General features: G+C 36.9%; 2 protein-coding genes and 2 long non-coding RNA genes across 4 annotated transcripts; 2 read left to right on the forward strand and 2 right to left on the reverse strand.

Moving 5' to 3' along the window:
- Positions 1–285: 285 nt before the first annotated feature.
- Positions 286–978, reverse strand: LOC110892297. Its single transcript, XM_022139471.1, has one exon. It carries the CDS (start codon positions 976–978, stop codon positions 286–288), a length of 693 nt encoding a protein of 230 aa, XP_021995163.1.
- Positions 979–2,238: 1,260 nt separating this feature from the next.
- On the forward strand, positions 2,239–5,161 carry LOC110896291. Its single transcript, XR_002567810.1, has 3 exons — positions 2,239–2,369; positions 3,303–3,397; positions 4,933–5,161. It is a non-coding gene; the product is annotated as an uncharacterized LOC110896291 (long non-coding RNA).
- A 7,178-nt stretch (positions 5,162–12,339) lies between these two features.
- Positions 12,340–14,057, reverse strand: LOC110896290. Its single transcript, XR_002567809.2, has 3 exons — positions 13,919–14,057; positions 13,342–13,408; positions 12,340–12,550 (listed from the first exon to the last, which is right to left on the reverse strand). It is a non-coding gene; the product is annotated as an uncharacterized LOC110896290 (long non-coding RNA).
- Positions 14,058–20,249: 6,192 nt separating this feature from the next.
- On the forward strand, positions 20,250–22,343 carry LOC110892296. Its single transcript, XM_022139470.1, has 3 exons — positions 20,250–20,558; positions 20,766–20,964; positions 21,013–22,343. The coding sequence occupies exons 1-3, from the start codon at positions 20,250–20,252 to the stop codon at positions 22,341–22,343; spliced, it is 1,839 nt and encodes a 612-aa protein (XP_021995162.1).
- The last annotated feature ends 506 nt before the right edge of the window (positions 22,344–22,849 follow it).

The raw sequence follows: 22,849 nt of genomic DNA on the forward strand, positions 1-22,849 counted from the left end.
TTCATGATCCTCCACTCCAATCCCGAAAATGCTACACTTAGCAAGGTTTACTTTTAAACCTGAAGCTAAATAGAAGCATCTCAATAACCGTCTCAAGTTACTAATATTCGCGATTGACAACTCACCAATAAACATTACATCATCATCATAGATCAGATGGGAAAGAGACGGGCCATCATTAGAAAGCTTAATACCCTTAAATAACCCAACAGAGACGGCTTTCTTCATCATGCTAGTATGTGCTTCCATTGCAATAACAAACAAAAAAGGAGACAACGGATCACCCTAACGCAGCCCACAGGAACAATCAAATTCCCTAGTCGGCGATCCATTGGCCAAAACCGAGGCCCTTGCAGAGGATAAAGTTGCCATTATCCATGCTCTCCACCTACTTGGGAAATTCATTTGAGACAATATCGAGTTAAGAAATTCCCAGTTAACCAAACCATAAGCCTTATTAATGTCTACTTTGAAATACATCCCCCTACGCTTGTACTTCTTTAACCAACTCAATACTTCATTAAGGACTAGTGGGCCATCCATGATATTTCTGCCAACCAGAAACGCCGATTGTTGTTCAGAAACTAACTTTCCCAACACCCCTTTTAGCTGATTCACAAATACTTTTGAGATAACCTTATTGACCACGCCAATTAGACTTATTGGTCTAAAGTCCGCTGGGCTATCTGGATCTTTGACTTTTGGAATTAAGGCAATAAACGAAGAAGTACAACATTTATTGAGCGAACCCTCTTTATAAAATCTATTAAAAAGATCGACAATATCGGCACGTAGCCCGGCCCAACACTTTTTAATAAACCTGAAATTGAACCCATCCGGCCCCGGTGCACGATCACCTTCACATTCCCAAACAATCTCTTTAATATCATCCACTAAGAAAGGTAATACTAACCTGTCTGCCTCAGAATCCGAAATAGAAGCAAGATCCGGACAAACCAATTCCGGCCTAACAGCCATCAACTCAGTAAACTAATGACGAAAAAATTCAAACAAAGATTCTTTTATAGATAAGGGATTCGTAACCCAAACTCCGTCAATTCAACCTGAAACTGACTCGAACTCGTTTAGACTAAATCTAAACTCGCGAATTTCGTGTTACCTTCGTGTCGGGTTGAGAGTAAAAATTCTTACATTGATTGTTATTAACATGGATTTCACATGATCATATTGGTAAGTATGGTCAATCATAACTTATATGTATTAAAATATTCAATGTTTTAAACTTTTAATCCACATTAACTACTCTATAATAAAAAACCTATACGATACAATTATAAAGAAACATTGTCATTGTCATATATTACATAATAAATATACGATACAATAATAGAAGAAAAATATTGTCATTAGAATTTGTAATTGCGAATCCGTTTGAGGGTCGTTTTGTTGAATCAGTTTATAATTGTGACTCTTTCAGTGTGTTTTCTTACTGGACCGTCGTCGTTAAGAAAAAATATATATGAATGATAATTTCTTTATGGATTTTAATTTTCTATGTATAATATTATAGAATAGGATAAATTCTTCACTAATTTAAATTTAAAAAAATAAGTAATAAAATAAAAAATCGAGTTAATTACATAGTTAGTCCATGTGGTTTGAACAAAATAACATATTTAGGTACTAATAGTTTAAAATCACATTCTAGGGTATTAACTTTTCATTTTGTAACATTTGGAGGTATTAACTTCTAGGATTTTAACATAGTTAGTCCTTGTGGTTTGCACAAAATAACATACTAAGGTACTAATAGAATATGATTTTAAACCTACAAATAATGTTAATACCTCCAAACGTTACAAAATGAAAAGTTAATACCATAGAATGTGATTAAACTATTAGTACCTAAGTATGTTACTTTGTGCAAACCACAGGGACTAACTATGTAATTAAATGTAAAAAAAATCTATACTTTTTCTTAAAACGTAATGATCCAACATGCATATTTATCTTAAACACGGGTAAAGTTTATTATCACACAGTGTAACACCCCAAAATTCGAATTATTAAATTCGTTAGCATGTTGCCATGTTTAATAAAATGAGATACAACAACTAAGTTAATAAACCTAGTTAAATGCCTATTAGATAAGCTAAATGATGAAACTTGTGGCATATATGACAGTAAGTTAAAACTTGAGGGACTTAGAGTGCCAAACTTGGAAGTTAATTTATTAAAAACAAAAATCTAACACACACAAGGTGTGTGGGTGCGTGAGAATGATCAGGAGCAAGGGGAAACCCTTCTCCTTCAACTACTTACAAGAACTCAAGAATTGAACCTGATTTTGAGAAGAAATCGAATGCATGAGGCTAGATACAACATAATCTAAGTGTATTGATCATAAGGTAAGTTCCAATTTATGATTTGATCATCTTGTATGAAGTGGGTTATTGATTAATCCACGAATTGGTATGAAATTAAGGGTGATTATGTGTTAGAATCGTTATATGAAACATGTATTATGTATGATTCCAACTAATTTGATGATTTAAGAAGAAACCCACAATTTTGAATAAAGGTAGCGACATGGATGTTCTACCCATGTCCAATCCTTGTTTGACGTATTTGTTACTAGCTTGAAATGGGTTTTGTGATGTTAGTTTAGGGTGAATTGTATGAATGGAATGTGATTTTGAACACTCTCTTGGTGGTTGGAATTTAGAAGTTAATGACTATGCTTGAACTAGTTGTAAACTATGCATAGTAAGTTGTACGCACACCAAGTGTTTGATAAAATGACTAGGTGAAGCTAGAAAGTGAAATTGTATGAAAATTGTGAGTTTGCATGTATAGAAAGCGGTTGTGATAAAAGTAGTAGCTTACTAACTTGAAAAATGTGCTTTAGATGGTACTCGTATATGAATTCGGGTTGAAAGTATATGTTAGTCAAACTTATGCATTAGGAGCTTGTACATTGTGTTTGAACGGGTGAGGTTGCTATGCGGTCTACTAATCCCTTAATTACGGTTAAGAGTGAACATGCACTAAGTGAATATGGTGCACAACTTCACTAACAAAGGATGAAATTAGGATTTTTGCTAAGTTGATTCTTATAAGATATGGTTGTCGAATGTAGAGTTATGAAAGTATGAGTATGTGAGCATTGATTATGTGTTATGTGTGATAGTGAATTTGGATTTCGAAGATATTAGATATCGTGGTTGATAAATCATGTCTTATGCATGTTAGTAAAGGTCGATGTTGATAAGAATAGGTAAATGTGTGTTAATTTGAATGAGCATGAATACTAACATTATTATGGCATGACGACATGAAAGAATCGGACCCACACAAGCATGGACGTGGACTCAAGCACGAAAGACTAACGGGTCAAGATGAGGCAAGCAAGCGGGTATGAACGCGGATGCACAAGGTAAGTGATTCCGTGATCACTTCTTAGTTGTTTATGTAATGTTATATGCATTTTAATTACATGTGATAATTGAGGTCAAATAGGAATGAATTGTATGATGTCGATGAATGTATTAAACGGATCTTAGTTTTGATCCGAGCAAGGTAGGTGTGATTAAGAAATTGTAGCATGGTAGTGGAATTGGTTACTTATGTAAGAAATTCCTTTGTTATTAAGGATAGAGCATAGTTGACTAAAATGCCCTTGATAGGTATATCGGGCAAACGACCATAGAAGCCGTTTAGAAACGAGCTATTTCGATTAGAGTAATGTCTTGGACAAGTATGAAAGCGAAGTATAGGGTTTTGTATGTCATGGTTCATTTAATGTGCAAATACCCATAACGGGTCAACAATAAGCTTTTGAGCGAAAATGGGTTAAGAGGATGCAAGACGTCCGATAATTTAATCTTTTATGTTAGGTGCCAATGAAACTATTAAAGATCATATGAGATTGAGGTCAAATAAACAGATTATGATGTTAAATGCACGAACGGGTCAAATAGTTAGAAAATGGTAATATGTCAAATGCACGCAAGTTAAGAATTTCCTTAATCCGGAGGTAGGATTTTAAGTTAATATGATAGAATATGAATCTACAAGCATGTAGGAAGAAACGGTAGGTTAAACGGGTAAACGGTTCAAAAGTTATGCGCGTTTTAGTGCGTACGGACGACGAAACGGAACTGCAGAAAAACTGCAATTTCTAGAGGGCGTCGCCGACGGGTATGGGGGCGTCGCCGACGGGCTCCAGAAAGTGAAGTTTTGTGCTGACGGGTTAATTACCTGCCTACGGGTTTTTGGGCTACGGGTGAATGCAAGGCCCGTCGCCGACGGCCCTAGGGGCGTCGGCGACGGCCTCCCCAAGTCTCAAAAGCTAAATTCTTGTTATTTAAGTTGATTTACGTGTCGTAGGCTTCGGTTTGTTATCCGTGGACTATGACGGACCTTCCAAACATGATTTTTACGGTTCCTTAGATGTTTATGGGCTTTAAACCTACGTCTAAGACCCTTGTAAATATTGTATGTAAGGATGTAGGAAGATATGTACGTATGTAGATGTGTAGGTATGTATGTCTAAAGATATGTATGAGCGTATGCATGTATGTAAAGATGTAGGAAAGGTATGTACGTATGTGGTTGTGCATGTATGTATGTGTAAAGACATGTGTGAGTGTATGCACGTATGTAAGGTCGTAAGAAAGGTATGTGTGTATGTAGAGGAGTATGTATACATGTAAGATGGTACGTATGCATGATTTAAATACGTAGAGTTTTAACGTTACTAATTATGCGTTTGAGGTTGGTATGTAATGCAGGAACGAGAATATCGGATTCTTACGAAATTTAAGCTCTACCTGAAATAAGAGGATGAGTAAGGATAGTTGGATGAACTAATGTTAAATTGTCGAATGCTATTCAATATTTAATTATATGGGATTAATGTTATATGATGTTGTCGTTGACTAATGACTAAGTTGTATGTTATGTCCACAGGTGCCACACGGACTTCTTCTGCTACTTAGAAAGTGAAGCGGAGGTAGATCGAGTCAAGAGCAAGGATTGCACGGATAGATCGGTCATATAATTGAAGTGTATAACGTCTAGTAATGTAAATTTTAGTATAAATGTTGTAAATTCTTTTATAGAACGTTTAACATTTTTAGCATTGGAACCTTCGCGAAAGTAATGTCGTTAATAAGGAAAGAAATTTTTAAAGCCCTTTTTCCGCTGCGTCATTTTTAAGGTAAAACGTGTTAGGGCGTAACACACAGTATTGTCATCCGTTGTCTAAAGAACAATATCAATCCGTGATCTCGAAAAATTACTATACTCGTGATACATTTAACTTCGACCTGACTCATCCTGAGAGGGACAAGCTGATATCATTGTTTCAAAGAAATCCCGGTATATCACCGGATTATGTGAATTTCTATGAGATTTTGCGGAAGTCCTCTATAAGACAACGATGTGAACCAAGTTTAAATGAAAACTTGTCATCGACTAGTAATAAATACTCCTCAAGTCCTAAAACACACACTAGTACATACAACCCGTTATTGGACCAACCCCACATTGCTGATGGTGGTCGAGGATACATCGGTGTGACTTTGGTGGTGAAACGGTGGCACTTTTTCGGTGTGCAGTTATTCTCACAAGTTTTCTTAACCGTTATCAACCGTCATCCTCGCTTAGGTATAAATGCAGTTCCTCCTGCAATAATGGAGGGTACCAAGAGAATTGTAAATTCTTCAAAGTTGATTGTCGATTTCATTGATATTATCATTTCATTGAATACTCTGTTTTTCATTATCTTCACACAAATCCGCCACAAATCATCTACCTTGTCTAGATAAATTAGATTTTTGTATTTCTAATATATGATTGTTTTTCTTTGAAGATTATTGAAAAAGGGAAAGCTATGCAGGAAACTCAATAGAAGCTTAGGGAAGACCTGGTAAAAATCCTTTGCCCTTCCTTGCATGTGATCTTAGAAACTTGCTGACCGAATCGTACTGCAAATTCAGGATGCATCAAATTGCAAATTCAGAAGCTTGAAGACCGGATTCTTGAATTAGAATCCAGACAAAGTGGCTGATATCCATCAAAGGTTGGTTTCAAAGGTTAATCAAGGTGTTTCGAAGCTTTCCTAATCATCTATGTTATCATTTTCATGTATGTTCACTGCCATTTTCAAGTTTCTAGAGCTTGAATGCTCTAAATACCAAACCAGATGTTCTTGACAGAAACATGAGCCTCATTTGGTGTGTTTTCCTCTCTTGAAATCATCGGTCTAGCACCATCCAAGTTTTATCACGTTAGGTTGGCTGAAAACCACCTAAAACCATCTCTCCTTTTTTAAACACATTCATGTTTGGTTTATGTACATCTATGTTACTAGGTTATTTTGGAGTTTCACAGAAAAGAGAAATTTCCAAAGGTTTTCTGATCAACCGGCGAGTGGTTTGGACAACCCTATTCAAAGACACACTCTCCCGCTAGCCCCGAGAGAGAGAGAGAGAGAGAGAAAGAGAGAGAGAGAAAGAGAGAGAGAGAGAGAGAAAGAGAGAGAGAGAGAGAGAGTGTGAAGGGATGTCTTGGGTAATTGAAGCCGACTTCTATATTTATAGTGGGATTGCCATATACCTTTGATATTTCCAGACTATTCCAAAAATATATTTATGTATAAAGATCAAGAGAAGTTCAAGAAATTATCCATGATTTTTTGATTATTTTCTATACTATTCAAAAGATATATTTAGATAGCATCTAGTTGAAATTACAATTTGTAACAAAAATGGAATCTTAATTTGTTGGATTTGGAATTGAAATTTGTTAGAAGGATTTGAAATATAAAAAAATTAGATTCTATCAAAAAAATTTGATGTGTGCGAGCATAGGTTTAATTTGTAGTATATTTTTAAGCACTTTTACTTGTTTATCAAGCTTTAAATTTATAAAACACGATATAACACAATCACTCTCTACAACACGCTAGGGCAAGTGCATCCATCGTTGGCGTAGTATAATGATGGTACGATACCGAGATCGTCCAAGGACACAAGATCTTTTGATACCGGAATATCATAAACGTCTAATCTAATCCAATTTTTAGGGAAAAAGATGTTTAGTAATTAAAAGTAAAGAAAGAAACTAAAATATTAAAAAGAAAGATAGACAAGATCAATGATCCTCGTACCAATTTGGCGTATTTGGTACTCATAGAGGTATCAATGGAGTGTTCGAAAAATAAAACAAAGGGGTACTAAAGTGGGTGACGTACCGAAATACCACCGGTACCAATACTTGTACCTGTACAATTACACACTTTTTGAAGGGACATTATGATAGTGATGTGACGAAAAATGCCCCTTGGTGGGCATTAACCATTGCCCATGGTCTAAGAAGAGATCAAGAAACAAACGAGTCGAAAATAAAATCAGTTAGTTGGACTAATGGTTTCCATATCTCTAAAATAATTGTATTTGTATATAAATAATTTAATTTAATTTGGGTAACTTATAATAATGGAAAAGATAGATGTCTTCATATTCATTTTAAAACCTTTTATAACATAGATATAGGCAACATATATTCAACACTTAACTTACCTCTTGTTGGGCTTAGACCGGAGATGATAAATGAGGAGAGATAACAAAAGCTCTATTTGAGTACACACATCGAGCGAGCTTATGCTCAAAGCGCACATATTGTTCTCTCATAATTTCTTTTCAGAAAGCTCTATTGGAAACTTCATTAATTAAGATATATCAACTTAATTAGAGAGGGTAAAATCCACACAATGTCACATAGATATAACCTAAGATATTCATTTCGTTGGAGAGTCAGTTAAGCAACGTCGATGCCGTGAAGAATATGCAATGTTATTTATTGTGATAATTATCAACGACATCCTTCATATTTGTTCGGGTTGACCTTCGAACACACCGTAGTTGACTTGTCAACCCGTTGAAATGTTGTCTGATTACGTAAGAGTCAAGGTTTCGATCTTCATATGCGAGCATTGAAACTCAAACAAAGTTCATGATACACGGGCTCTTGAATGAATCAAATTGGTGCATAAGAACAACTTAGATTGTGAAAAAGGCAAATTGGAAAATAATAATCCCATCTTTCTGAAATTGGCCGATAATAATCCCAAGTCAGTTATTAGCCAATAATAATCCGACCTCGTCTAATTTTTTTTGTAAAATAGTCCACCGTTAAAATAGCTTAACGGAGTTAAGTGTTTTTTCCGAATTACAAACCGATGTTTTAGGGTTTTTTTTATCAGAATGAGAATACGAGTCGATTGATGTAAAACTTACCTTGAAATACTTCCCCCAACCCACGAAAACGGTGCTTCAATTCGGGTGTTTAACTTCCAATTAAAAAAATTCAAGCCATTTCGAACACAATTTAGAGGTAAGTTTTACATCAATCGACTCGTATCCTCGTTCTGATCAAAAGCCCTAAAACATCGATTTGTAATTCGAAAAAACACTTAACTCCGTTAAGCTTATTTTAACGGCAGACTATTTTACAAAAAAATTGGACGAGGTCGGATTATTATTGGCTAATAACTGACTTAGCCAATTTCAGAAAGATGTGATTATTATTTTCCAATTTGCCTGTGAAAAATAGGGGTCAGCAAGTTTAGGTCCGAACCGAAAATAACCGAGAACCGAACCGAAAATATGCCCAACCTGACCCGAACTCAAGTACCTAGGTATTTAGATCGGTTCCAATTTTTCATATAAAATAGGGTCGGGTCGGGTCGGTTCTCGGTTCTTTTCATGGTGAAATCCGACTTGGACCTATGGACCGGAACCGACCCTATATTTAGGGCAGTGAATCGGTTCTGCATTTTATGTTTGATCGGTTCTCGGGTCGGGTCGGGTTTTTCCTTTTGCTCACCCCGACAAGTTTTTTTTTAGTTTAATATTTTTTTAACGAGCACGTCGATACTCTATTGAACATACTTTTAACTTTGCTATAACGAGCGTGTCTAAACCGACCAAGTTTCTATCGTTTTCTTTTTCATTTACCTTGTTTTCTTTTTCATTTACCTTATTTTTACCTTTGTTATTTACTATATCGTTTTACCTTTTGTTATTATTTTGATATTCCAAGAGTTACCACGCAAATAGCATAAGTTTACAAATTTATTTATCGTTGGTTGTCATGGTGTGCTGTACTTTCTGAATTCCAATCGCGTACTTACGCAACGCGTGGTAAGTACGACCCTAGTATTTTCTATTTCTAGACAGCATTAATCATTTTATTTTTCAGATTTACAATCACCATAATATTTACGATTTCCAAATATATATATATATATATATCAACTTTTCTTAAATTAAATTTACAGTTTCCAAATATATATCAACTTTTCTTAAATAAGATATATTGTTTATTAATACTTTATAAAATATCTTTACAGCTTTCCAAAGAGAATAAATAGGAAAATTACCCCCAAAATATCCATTACCCCCAAACCCGCTCGGCAATCTCGCATTCACATATCGGATGTAAAACTTAAACCCTAAACCTCATTTTAATGATACGATTGTAGCCCATTGTTCTTGAATTGTTCCATACACACAATCATTCTATTTCACATCAGTACTGTATTGTTCAAAAAATTACATTCAGTTCCTTTTTGTTTCCATCTATTCAAAACAACTTTTGATTTTTGTCAGTGACACTATGCGCCCCCCAATTGGAAAAAGTTTTAAGCTCCACCATGAAATGATTCGATTGCTTGAAGAACAGAAAACCGCATCCAAAAAAACGCACCATACACTTGAAGGAAACCATGCATTTTTTCGAATAGTGTTGAGCTTATAGCCGGATCATCAGATACGATAGTCGAAAAGCTCGGTATTCTCGCGATAAGCCAACAAAAGTATTTTGCTGCTCAGTATAAGCATATGGACGACCAGACCACATATCGTGTTACTTTGGAAAACGTTTTGAAAGCCCAGGAAACACATATGAAACTACATCAGGAGACATCCGAGAAGCATATTGAGATGCAGGAGGAGCATTTTAAGGCTCAACAGGAGGCATTGGTAGCCCATCTGAACGCCCAAAAAACAGCACTGACGGCCCATCTAAAAGCCCAGGAAACTGCACTGGTGGCCTATCTGAAAGCCCAGCAAATTGCATTGGCGGCGGATCTGAAAGCCCAACAAACTGCACTGGCAACTCAACTTGAAGCCCAAAAGACTGCTTTCCAGGAACATTTGAAGGACCGAGCCGAATCCATAACGCGCCTGCAACGTTCCGCAGTTGTCCATTCCATTCCATTCCCTCATTTATTCCATTACACCATACCAAATAGGCCCTTTGAGATTTTGCGGAAGTTCTCTATAAGACAAGGATGTGAACCAAGTTTAAATGAAAACTTGTCATCGACCAGTAATAAATACTCCTCAAGTCCTAAAACACACACTAGTACATAGAACCCGTTGTTGGACCAACCCCACATTGCTGATGGCGGTCGAGGATACATCGGTTCAAGTTCAACATCTGGTCATAAGATTCCCGGTTCCATTAATGTGCTACAGTTAGTGTTGCAGGTAAGATTATTGGTTTACTTTTAGTTATTGTACTATGTTAATTATTAGATAAACTTTGTATATTATGTAATTAAGGGGACCGACAATTGAATCGGTGTGGCTTCGGTGGCGAAACGACGGCACTATTTCGGTGTGGCAGTTATTCTCACAAGTTTTCTTAAGCGTTATCAACCGTTAATCCTCGCTTAGGTATAAATACAATTCCTCCTGCAATAATGGAGGGTACCAAGAGAATTGTAAATTCTTCAAATTTGATTGTCGATTCATCGATATTATCTTTTCATTGAATACTCTGTTTTTCGTTATCTTCGCACAAATCCGACACAAATCATCTACCTTATCTGGATAAATTAGATTTTTGTATTTCTAATGTATGACTGTTTTTCTTTGAAGATTATTGAAAAAGGGAATGCTATGCAGGAAATTCAATAGAAGCTTAGGGAAGACCTGGTAAAAATCCTTTGCCCTTCCTTGCATGTGATCTTAGAAACTTGCTGACCAAATCGTATTGCAAATTCAGGATGCATCAAAGTTGCAAATTCAGAAGCTTGAAGACCGGATTCTCGAATTGGAATCCAGACAAAGTGGCTGATATCCATAAAGACCAACCCTCAAAACTAAATTCAAAAAGGTTGGTTTCAAAGGTTAATCAAGGTGTTTTGAAGCTTTCCTAATCATCTAAGTTATCATTTTCATGTATGTTCACTGCCATTTTCAAGTTTCTAGAGCTTGAATGCTCTAAATACCAAACCAGATGTTCCTGACAGAAGCATGAGCCTCATTTGGTGTGTTTTCCTCTCTTGAAATCATTGGTCTAGTACCATCAAAGTTTCATCACGTTAGACTGGCTGAAAACCACCTAAAACCATCACTCTTTTTTCTAAACACATTCATGTGTGGTTTGGGTACATCTATGTTACTAGGTGATTTTGGAGTTTCACAGAAAAGAGAAATTTCCAAAGGTTTTCTAATCAACCGGCGAGCGGGTTGGACAACCCTAATCAAAGACACACTCTCCCGCTAGCCCCCATATCTCTCTCTAGAGAGAGAGAGGGGATGTCTTGGGTAAATGAAGCCAACATCTTTATTTATAATGGGATTGCCATATACCTTTTATATTTCTAGACTATTCCAAAAATATATTTATGTATAAAGATCAAGAGAAGTTCAAGAAATTATCCATGATTTTTCAACTATTTTCTATACTATTCAAAAAATATATTTAGATAGCATCTAGTTGAAATTATAATTTGTAAAAAAATGGAAATTTAATTTGTTGGATTTGGAATTGAAATATGTTAGAAGGATTTGAAATACAAAAAAAATTACATTCTATCAAAAAATTTGATGTGTGCGAGCGTAGGCTTAATTTTTAGTATATTTTTAAACACTTTTACTCGTTTATCAAGCTTTAAATACATAAAACACGATATAACACAATCACTCTTTGCAACACGCTAGGGAAAGTGCATCCATTGTTGGCGTAGTATAATGATGGTAAGATACCGAAATCGTCCAAGGACACAAGAGCTTTTGATACCGGAATCTAATCCAATTTTTAGGAAAAAGATGTTTAGTAATTAAAAGTAAAGAAAGAAACTAAGATATTAAAAAGAAAGATAGACAAGATCAATGGTCCTCGTACTAATTTGGCCTATTTGGTATTCATATAGGTACCAAGATCAATGGAGTGTTCGAAAAATAAAACAAAGTGGTACTAAAGTGGGTGACGTACTGAAGTACCACCGGTACCGATTGTAACAACCGTCTAATTTCCATTTGAATTTAATAAAATATGCATGATTTTATATAAAAAGTGCTTTAATTCATCACAAGTACAAAATCAAAGTTTAAAGTGATCACATACTAGTCATCTACCAACTAGTTTAAACATTCAAAACATGATTAGTGAAATTGTTTACATCACAAACATTGTCTAAACAAAGTTAAATTAACGCGAAAGCTTGATAGGTTTGTGTTCGGTTCTTCAAAATATGCTTGATCGCCATCTGGAAAGTACCCATCATTACCTAAAGTCAAAACCACTTAAAAAGTTAGTTTTGACATTGAAATAGTGCGTATAAACAAGTTCCAGTATCAAATAAAAAAAAAAAAATTTCAGTTTTGGTCCTGTCGCATGTCGCGCCAGAACCCACTCAACCTGTCGCGTGTCGCGACGGCTTCCGCGTGTCGCGACAGATCCAAAGGATCCTGTCGCGTGGCGCGGGGAGACCATTTTCCAGCAAGTGCAGGTTTGAGACCTGCATTTCCTGCCCAACTCCGAATTTCACAAAAACGAACTTAAAATGCTCATAACTTTTGAACCGTATGTCCGTTTTAGGTGATTCTTTTTCCTATACATCCGTAATTTAATTACCGACGCATCTTTTATAATTATCATACCGAAAATTTGGTTTACGGACCGAACGACTAAAAGTCACTATACAATTGTTCGACCCATTATATTTACACTCATTTTGCTACCCTTGCAATAGTGACCATAAGGCGCTTTAACCCAACATCCGGGGCTTAATATCACCGGCATTTCATTACCAATCTCATGGCTTCATGCTCTTGTGATTGTCACGCCAAATGCTAACTATTAAACACCAACACAACTAATTACACAATTATTCGACCCGTTTGGCTCATCTATGGAATCCTTCATTATAATGATTACCAAACGATTTCTAGAGGCTTCTTAACCTATTAAATTCAAGTAGTGAACATCGTCACTTCAATCATCACCACTTTTATTCTAAACGCAACCATACATGTTCTACTATCAAATTTACTTAATGTAACGGATCAAGTTACATACCTTCAAAGCAAGCCCTTCAATCGTGCTTCACCACCGGCTTGTCCATTAGACGTTCCGGCTTCCTTTCCTATAGAGTTCAACCATGGCATGTTTAGAACTCTTTTCAAATCATATGTCGCATAGTTTGCCGAACCATTACAAATATACGTTTTAACTTGAAATCTTAGTTTTAAGCCTTCTTTGAGGCATTTATACAAACACTTTAAGGGCAGAATTTTACATGATTTATTAACAAGTTCATAACTTGTCATATAGCCCAAATTTACATCAATCAAGCTATCTTACATAAATGTTAGCCTCTACAATTCTGAAGTCACTTCACAATTATCAATTTACACTAGAACAACCACCAAAATCCTAGTGTTTATCAAGTTCTACATAACCCACTAATCACCTACAATGGTGTTCATGGATTTCACTAGAATTAAGCATGATTTCAACATATACTTGTCTAGTGTTTACTCCTAGACACTACAATGTTCCTATTTCATTTGCATAACAAACATACATCCTTAATTTCAAATTCTTTAAGTTTACTCAGAATTTCAACTAGAGATTTCTCATGAAATTTACATACCTTGTGACTCCTTTTTCAGTGGAGATCACTAATTCGTATTCGGATTTTGATTTAGAATGGATTTGGACCTTCAATTTGAGAGATTATACAAGAACTAGGGTTGTGGGGTTTTCCTTTGGTCGCCCTCTGCTTCAATCGACCAGACACACACACTTTTGTGTGTGTTTGGTGTTTTTCTTTGTTTTAATTAAATCAAGTTTCAGGTTTAACAAGTTTGGCCCCTCTACATTCATTAGTTTGTATTTTTAGTGTTTTTAACCCACTTATAAGTCACTAGTAGACTTTTGTCTAACTAGGTTATTTTTAATCCTAGTTAGTTCACTTATTTATTTACCGACCTTTTATTTAAAATAACGGATTTATATTTTCGGGGTGTTACACCGATACTTGTACCTATACCGATAACGTATCAAAATATTCTGTAGAATCTTTTGTTCATATTCGGCATTGGTATTTTTAGTACCTGTACGATTCCACCTTTACCCTAGTATGTTATAAACAAAAATTTTTATTCCCAAAAAGAGGGATAAAACAAACCTATGGTGATAAACAAACCCATAATAATTTATTTTTGTGTAAACATTAATAAATATGTTTCTATGAAGAAATAACACTACTATTAGCTTAAATAGAAAAAAATTGGTTTATTTTTTATATCAAATTGTTCAAGTTATAAATTATGAATGATTAAAATTTTGGTTTTTTATTATTTAAAAAAAAGAAAATAAAAACAATTTATAAGAACAAGATAAAACAGAACTAAAAGAAAAAAATATTATAATTTGATTGGTTGGTCAAAACATATTTGACTACCCTGACATGTACTACCCTGCTTCACGAAAATTACAACATAAGAGATCCCGGATCTTCCAACTGAGAACACCCTAACCATCGTTGTCCCTCTCCTCGTCGTCTATAATGAGAGGCTAAGAGTACTTTTCCCATCCAAAAAGGAGATTGTGATTCTGAAATGACTACATACGACATAAATTTTCATATTTTACTGCACGGGAACAATATTATATCACTCTCTAAGGCATAATATACGATCACTACCATATGTGCATCATTGCATAATGGGGTAATCCAAACCTCACATTATTGCATAATTTGGTAATCCGAACCACAGATCATTGCAGACTGGGATAATCCAAACATCAAATGACTTGCGTGTTTTGGAGATATTGAAACATCTGGGCATATATGTGGGGATCAGTGTCTACTCTTAATTTGATTAAATAATGCACATAATATCATTATAAAAAGAAAGGAACTGCATGGATGCTAAATTAGACATCATATATAACTCATCCTTTGCTCTATTGCTCTTATGTAAATTGAAAGAAAATAACAAACAAATCAAAAGGGAAAACTCCAACTATCAATACATTAATAATTTAGAACATACCCTTATTCATTGAACCTCTATGACCCTTCACTAGTGTAAATCCTCTCATAATTAGCATAATCAAAATCTCCATCATTGTCATCATCATCTCCCTCTATGCTAGCCAATGTAGGTGGATAGTCGTAACCATGATCATCACCACCATTGTCTTCATTTGCATGGCCCTTGTTACACCACCATGGTCCAATATCTTGCTAACCTGGGCCATTTGTTGGAGTTGGCTTATGATGAAGTTTAGAGTTGCAGTTTGGAGTATAAAAATGAGAAACCCTGAAGCCATATTTATGGGTAAGAAAAGGATTTGTTGAGAAGACATTTATATGCTTGAGTATAAGTGTGGAGTTACAAGTGAAGTGTGTGTCAAACATAGTTACATCCATGTGAAAAACAAATCAGGAGACATGTCAGCAGATTTAGCACAATCAGAACAGCTGCATGTACGTGGTGAAACATGAGCTACCTGGTGCATGAGTGGGTCAAGGGGAAAGTGTAGGGTTCCCCACTTAGTGGCTCAACATGAAAGGAACACTACGAAAAGGTGAATGAGCATATCTTTTTCATAAGGAAATACTAATTAGTTTATTATAAGTGAATAAATTACTTCCAAGCTCCATCTGTATGTGGTTGCATTCAATTCATGTATGTGCGATATATACATGTAATTATATATGTATATTCTTTCTTTAATGGGAAATTGTGTGTGTTAAAAACTAAGCAAAGTAGCGCAAAGTTGAAGATGAACTTTGGGTTACAAGTCCATTTAGCCAATTTAAAGAATTTCTTTTAATCAACTAGTGTTTCACAAATAGGAGTTACATTTTGCATGTATACATTTTTGGGTTACAAATCCATTTAGCCAATTTAAAGAATTTATTTTTAGTAAATGCTTATTCAATCTTTCTATAGAAATCAAGAGTGAATTTCAAGGATTGTCCTTTATCTTTATACATATTTTCAGGCGTTGTACTTTATGTTCAAAATTAACAAGTTTGGCACTTTATGTTTTCAAATTATACACGTTTTGTCCTTTAAACCTAACCCAGTTAGTTTTTTTAGTTAAACTTGATCATGTGCAAAGCATACTAAGGACATTTTTGTCACTTCACCTTTCAAGGACTACTCTAGATTACCAAAGATCTAACCATTATATTAAAATTAAAAAAATACCTAAAAACAAGATTAAAGCGCTCTCTCTCTCCCTCTATCGAATTATCTTCTTCCACAAACAAATTATTGTTGCGGATCGTCACCTACAAGCAACAAACAACTTCAATATTTTTCTAACCTAATTTCATCCCCTTTTCATCACCTACAACAAACGTCAATGTATTTCATCACCTACAACAAACAACGTCAATGTATGTTGCAGATCATTACTCTGGCGACCGCCGTAGTTACTTCGGCAACGACCGCAGCGCCACCACCGCCACTTCTCCCCTCTCTCTATCAACGCCACCACTTACACATCTTATTCGCATCACAATTAATTGGTTAATACAACGTTCACCCATTTAAGCATGGATATTTTTCTTTAATCTACATACTTTCTACTTATGATTTAAAAATTAATTTAGTAAAACCATGGGTAATGGTTAATGCTCTTTAAAAGACATTTTTTAAGGCTTCTTAATGCCCTTTCATTTATTAGTTTCTTTGTTTTTCCTTCTTATTGAGCATTATTTTAGAAATGTCACTCCCTCTTCATGCCTATGGGGATGGTGTAAGGGCATTATCAAAACCTTTCACGCCCCTATAAAGCCCCGTTAGGGTGAAGGGGGCACCCCCCTAATGAGGTGAGGGGAAACTTTTTTTAACCCAGTCATACGTTGCCATGTCATTTCCCCTCTATAACTTCCCTCTTGTCCAAAAACGTATGGGGTGCACCCCTCTTAGGGGAATTTTTTTTTTTATTAAAAAAAAAATTGATTGGTTGAAAATGAGGGTGGCCCCACCATCTCCTCTCTCCTTCTTCGGTGAACACTCCCCTCACACTCTCCCCGATTTGCCTCCCCTCTTGGATGGCGGCACCTTCCCGCACGGCAAAAATGGTCCCCGAATGGAGTCCCCGAGGGTGCCCCCTGCACCCTTACGTATGGCCTAATAATATTATCCTTAACTAACTTAGTTTCTAAATACATTCAATCAAAGATGATAACAATAACTGAATTATTAATAATTTAGTTTCTAAATACATAAAATCAAAGATGATAACAATAACTAAAGTTATTAAATATTTCTAAACTAATGTAGGCATTCAGCAACTACCTAATCAAATACATTCTCAAGAGTCAAAAATTCCCTATTATCATAGTTTCTTCTCCCTCATATCTCCTCACTTCAATTAGCTTTAATTCATGCTGCTGGAGCATAATCATAATCCCCATCATCGTCGTCCCCGTTGTTCTCTGATGCCGCCTGAGCATACTCATAACCTCCTTCACTACCATCATTGTATTGGTCTGCATTGTTCTTGAATGACCACCTTCCGCTTATCTCAGTAACAGGCGACATTTTCTTCTTGATTTTTCTGTGATTTTATATGGTTTTTGTTTGGAGTATGAAAAAAAAATGAGGAGAAGCCATATTTATGGGCAAGAGAAGCAAACGGTGGTTATTTGATTTTGAGCTCCACGAGCATAAGTGTGGAGTTATGAGTAAAGGGTGTGTCTTGTATGGTAACACACAAGTGTACACATGTCTAAAGTGCACAATCAGTATAGCTGTAAGTACTAGTACAAAAGCATGTGTGGGTCATGCAAAGTAAAGCAAGCGTAAGGAAAGGTCATATTCTTTTTATGTTGTCCCAGGGTATTAAATGGACCTGTCTCTTCCACACAAAAAATGTGAAAAGTTGTATTCTCAAACTAAACTTGGATAATATCATAGAATAATGAAAACCAAAGTATTATGTAATCAGAAAAACTAATCTAATACCAACTCCTAGAACAATTACAATAAGCCTTAATCACATAGTATGCTGTATAAGAAAACCATACAACCTCTCAAAAAATAAGAATCCATAAAAAATTAAAGAATGTATAAGAATACTTTGTGGTGTTAACAATGAAAGCGGATCCGGGGCCATAGCATACACTGCAAGAAGCACGAAAACAGAGCTACAATTGTTGCGGCATGACAATGGTTGAAAAAGAAAATAAATAAGACATAATCTATAAATGTACAATACGTCCATGTACAATGTTCTAAGACTACATGTGTGGTGGGTAGGGAAAAAGGCATGTCACATAGGTGCCACATCACCAAAATGGCTTTTCCCTCCACGTCAAAAAAAAAAAAAAAGGAGAGGGGTGGTGTAAGATATGGAGGCAAAAAAATCAAGTTGGTCAAATGTCAAAGGCCCCAATGCCAGTGAAAAGTTTGCCTTGGAAAGGGGCGACACCCGTTTGCAATTATGGCGTGTTAGTGTGGGTGGCGTGGAGGGGCTTGCCCTCCCCTCTCCATGCCCCTATACCGTGTAGTTTAACATGGGGGGGGGGGGGGTGATGGAGAAGAGGGATGACTCAACACTAACACATCTAGAGATATTAAAGAAAGAGCAAAGAAGAGAACAAGTCTAAGGTGTAATTAATACCATATAGAATAATGTAAACTGTAAAACATTAATTATATATTATTGATCAACAATCAATCATCTATCAGGGAAATCTAATCTAACATCACTTCTGAACTAATTAGGGGTGTTCAAAAGTATCTGAATTTGAAAATCCGACCCGAAATATTTGATATCCACTCCAAACTATCTAAAAATTCGGATATCCGAAATTTTCGTATTCGGTTTTAGATTTAATAGTTTTAGGATATTCAGTATCTATCCGAAAATTTATAAATTTATTTTTTGTTTTTGTTGGTTATATGAAATTTACCAAAAATATTCAAAGTATATATGAGAATATTCGACATATCATCGGAAAAATTATATTTGGATATCCGAAAATATTCGGTTCAGAATTAAAAAATAACTGGATATTCGTATATCCGATCGGTTATCTCCTAATACGGATATCGGATAGTGAAAGCAGGTATCCGAAAATTTCAGATATCCGATTTCGAACACCCCTGTAATAAAGATACTTAGATGAAAATTTTGACAAAGAGTTGAAGAAAGTAAATAAAGAAAGTAGATTTCTCAAAGAAAGTTAGACAATTATAATTTCTGAGTTCTTAAATGAATACACACTACAAGAAATTAACCTTATAGAGACGAAATTTTGAAGGTCTGTAGTGAATATGAAGACTGCAAAATTGGGTAAAAACTTCAATTGACGAAATCAAAGCCCTTAATCATGGAATTGGGGTCTCACAGCTAGGTCAAACCACATATTATTGTGATGCGGGCCCAAGTGTGGAAGAGCGGGCCATCTTGTATTTGGAGGCCCAAGATCGCGTAACAAAAGGGGCTTCACTAAAATGGCTCTAACTTGGGCTACGGGGGTCCGTTTTGGGCGTGTGACCAGGCAAAACGAACGGGAGAACGAGCTCTATCTTGCTGCAAACAGCCGACGGTGGTTTGGATCATCGTCCAGGCCGAAAAAAACGCTTATTTCTATTAGTTTTTTCCATTTTTATGTTTTCTCAAGTATTTTGGCCATTTTGTTTTTGGGCTTGTGTTTGGCCCGTTGTCTTTTTTAGGCCCATTTCGAATTTATGTTCCTATTTATATGTTGCCCTAGTGAAATGAAAGATCAGACTTGAATTTTGAGAAAACTGATTTTCACTTCAAATTATGTGCCCTTTGGGTTGAATTTTGGGGTTGGGGAAAATCAGCGTGTTTGATCTTCATTATCGTACCATGCACTACATCAGTTGGTATCAGAGCCGAATTCCTGGCTCAAAATGCCTCCGAGGAGAAACAACAACAGGCCTCTCGATGAAGTGTATGAACGAGAGTTGGAGCAGCGACTTATGGCGAGAGTGGATGAACAGTTGGATCAAGTGGTCAATCAGTTGACTGATCGGATGGCCGATTTGATCAATCGTAGGAGGCAGGGACCCAATGACGGGTGTGGTTCTGATTTTAGTAACCCATTTGGTGACGGTTCGGCTTCTGAAGATGAACAGGAAGGGCAACCAAGGGGTGAACGTGGAGGGGGTAACAGGCGTTGGGATTCTGGGATAAGAGTTGATATTTCGGAATTTGATGGGTCTAGTTTGAATCCGGAGGGGTTCATCGATTGGTTGGCTACCGTAGAGGAGGTGTTCGAGTACAAGGAGGTGCCTGAAAACAAGCGGGTGGCCTTGATCGCTACCAGGTTACGTGGTAGGGCCTCTGCATGGTGCCAACAATTGAAATTAACACGGAATAGACTCGGGAAGTCAAGGATCGTGACGCGGCCTAAGATGAAAAAGTGCTTGCGGTCCAACTTTTTGCCTCATAATTTTCAAAGGTTGATGTACCAGCGTCTGTAGAATTTGAAACAGGGGGCTAAATCGGTTGATGATTATAGCACAGAGTTTTACCAGTTGATTGTGAGGAATGATATTCAAGAACCGGAGGAGCAACTTGTTTCTCGGTATATTGGGGGTCTAAGGGTTCAAATCATGGAGTCCGTGAATCTTTTTGATCCGTTAACCATTCCTGAGGCACACCAACGGGCGTTGGCCTTTGAGACGCAAAACCGTCGGGTGGGCGGTTCATTTACCCCTGCTGGGTGAAACGTTGGGTCAGGCAGTGGGGCACCTCGTGGCGGGCCTAGTCAGCAGAAGCCGGGGGGTAGCAATACCGGGCCTACTTCTAAGGGGGCTAGTAGTACTGGTCCGAGATGTTTCAATTGTGGTGAGACGGGCCATCGTCTAGCTGAGTGTAAGAAGGCCGGTAAAAGACACTTGTTTGCTGAGTCTGAGGATGATCGGTATGAGGAATATGAAAATAACCCAGTGTATGATGAAGAAACTGAGTACGAAGAAGAGGTTGTGACCGGTGATGTTGGGGTGAACTTGGTGGTTAGACGTTCTTGCTATACACCAAAGGCAGATGGAGATGACTGGCTGAAGCATAACATCTTCCACTCAACATTTACTATTTTGGGAAAGGTTTGCACATTTGTCATTGATTCGGGGAGTTGTGACAATTTGATTTCTGAAGAGGCAGTTCAAAAGTTGGCCTTGAAGATAGAGAGTCACCCGAAACCTTATAAGCTTCAATGGCTTAAAAAGGGAGGTGAAGTGACGGTATCCAAAAGGGCACTTGTTTCAATTTCCATTGGGTCCACGTACAAGGATGATGTTGTGTGTGATGTGGTCCCTATGGACGCGTGTCACTTATTGTTGGGCAGACCTTGGGAGTACGAGCGTAATATAGAACATAACGGGAGGTCCAATACTTATAGTTTTCTGTTTGGTGGTGTGAAGATCACTCTTGTTCCTAGCAAGCCTAAGCAGTTAGCCACGAAACAGTCAGGTACTCTGTTGACCATTAGTCAGTTTCAAGATGAGTTGGAGGAAGCAGACAATGTTTTTATTTTGATTGGGAAGCCTGTGGCCGAGGAAGTCGACATTCCTGAATGTATGGTTCCGTTATTCGAGGAGTTTGTTGATGTTTTCCCAGATGATTTACCTGTCGGGTTGCCACCCCTACGTGACATCCAACATCACATTGATTTGGAACCGGGGTCCCAGCTACCCAATAAGCCCCATTACAGAATGAGCCCAAAGGAGCATGAGGAATTACGTCGGCAGGTTGAAGATTTAATTTCTAAAGGGTATGTTCGGGAAAGCATGAGTCCTTGTGCTGTTCCTGCTCTGTTGACTCCAAAGAAGGATGGGACATGGCGTATGTGTGTTGACAGTCGTGCAGTCAACAAGATCACTGTGAGGTACATGTTTCCTATTCCTCGACTTGATGATTTGCTTGATCAAATTAGCGGAGCCACTATTTTCACAAAACTAGACTTGAAGAGTGGGTATTACCAGATCCGACTCAGACCTGGGGATGAGTGGAAAACCGCCTTCAAGACAGTTCATTCGAAATTTCAGTTCCCTTATGGCGCCAGTGACTGACTGCATGAAGGGAAAGACCTTTATATGGACTGAGGAGGCAGAATCGGCTTTTCAGTTAATCAAGGAAAAGCTTACATCAGCACCAATTCTAATTTTGCCAGATTTTTCTCGGGTTTTTGAGCTGCACACAGATGCCTCGCAGGGTGGTATTGGGGCAGTCCTAAGTCAAGGGGGGCGTCCAGTGTCCTATTTCAGTGAGAAGTTGACTGGGCCAAAGTTGCGTTATAGCACTTATGATCTTGAATTTTATGCAGTAGTCCAGGCTGTGAAACATTGGCGTCATTATTTGTTTCACAAGGAGTTTGTTTTGTTTACAGACCATGATTCATTGAGGCATATCCGCAGTCAAGATAAAGTATCACATAAGCATGCCCGGTGGATGGCTTTCTTGGAAAAGTTTACTTTTGTTGTGAAGCATAAGTCTGGGATTCCGAATCGTGTGGCAGATGCCTTGAGCAGAAGGAGTAGCCTGCTTGTTTCTCTGAGAGTTGTTGTACCCGGGCTAG

Source organism: Helianthus annuus, chromosome 12 (genome assembly GCF_002127325.2).
Source record: "Helianthus annuus cultivar XRQ/B chromosome 12, HanXRQr2.0-SUNRISE, whole genome shotgun sequence".
Taxonomy (NCBI): domain Eukaryota; kingdom Viridiplantae; phylum Streptophyta; class Magnoliopsida; order Asterales; family Asteraceae; genus Helianthus; species Helianthus annuus.

Coding starts and splice junctions, on each gene's coding strand:
- LOC110892297 (XM_022139471.1), bottom strand. CDS start 978: ATGGCTGTTAGGCCGGAATTGGTTTGTCCGGATCTTGCTTCTATTTCG.
- LOC110892296 (XM_022139470.1), top strand. CDS start 20,250: ATGGCGAGAGTGGATGAACAGTTGGATCAAGTGGTCAATCAGTTGACT. Junction 20,559..20,765: donor AGGTGTTCGAGTACAAGGAG/GTGCCTGAAAAC, acceptor AATTTGAAACAG/GGGGCTAAATCGGTTGATGA. Junction 20,965..21,012: donor GGCCTTTGAGACGCAAAACC/GTCGGGTGGGCG, acceptor ACGTTGGGTCAG/GCAGTGGGGCACCTCGTGGC.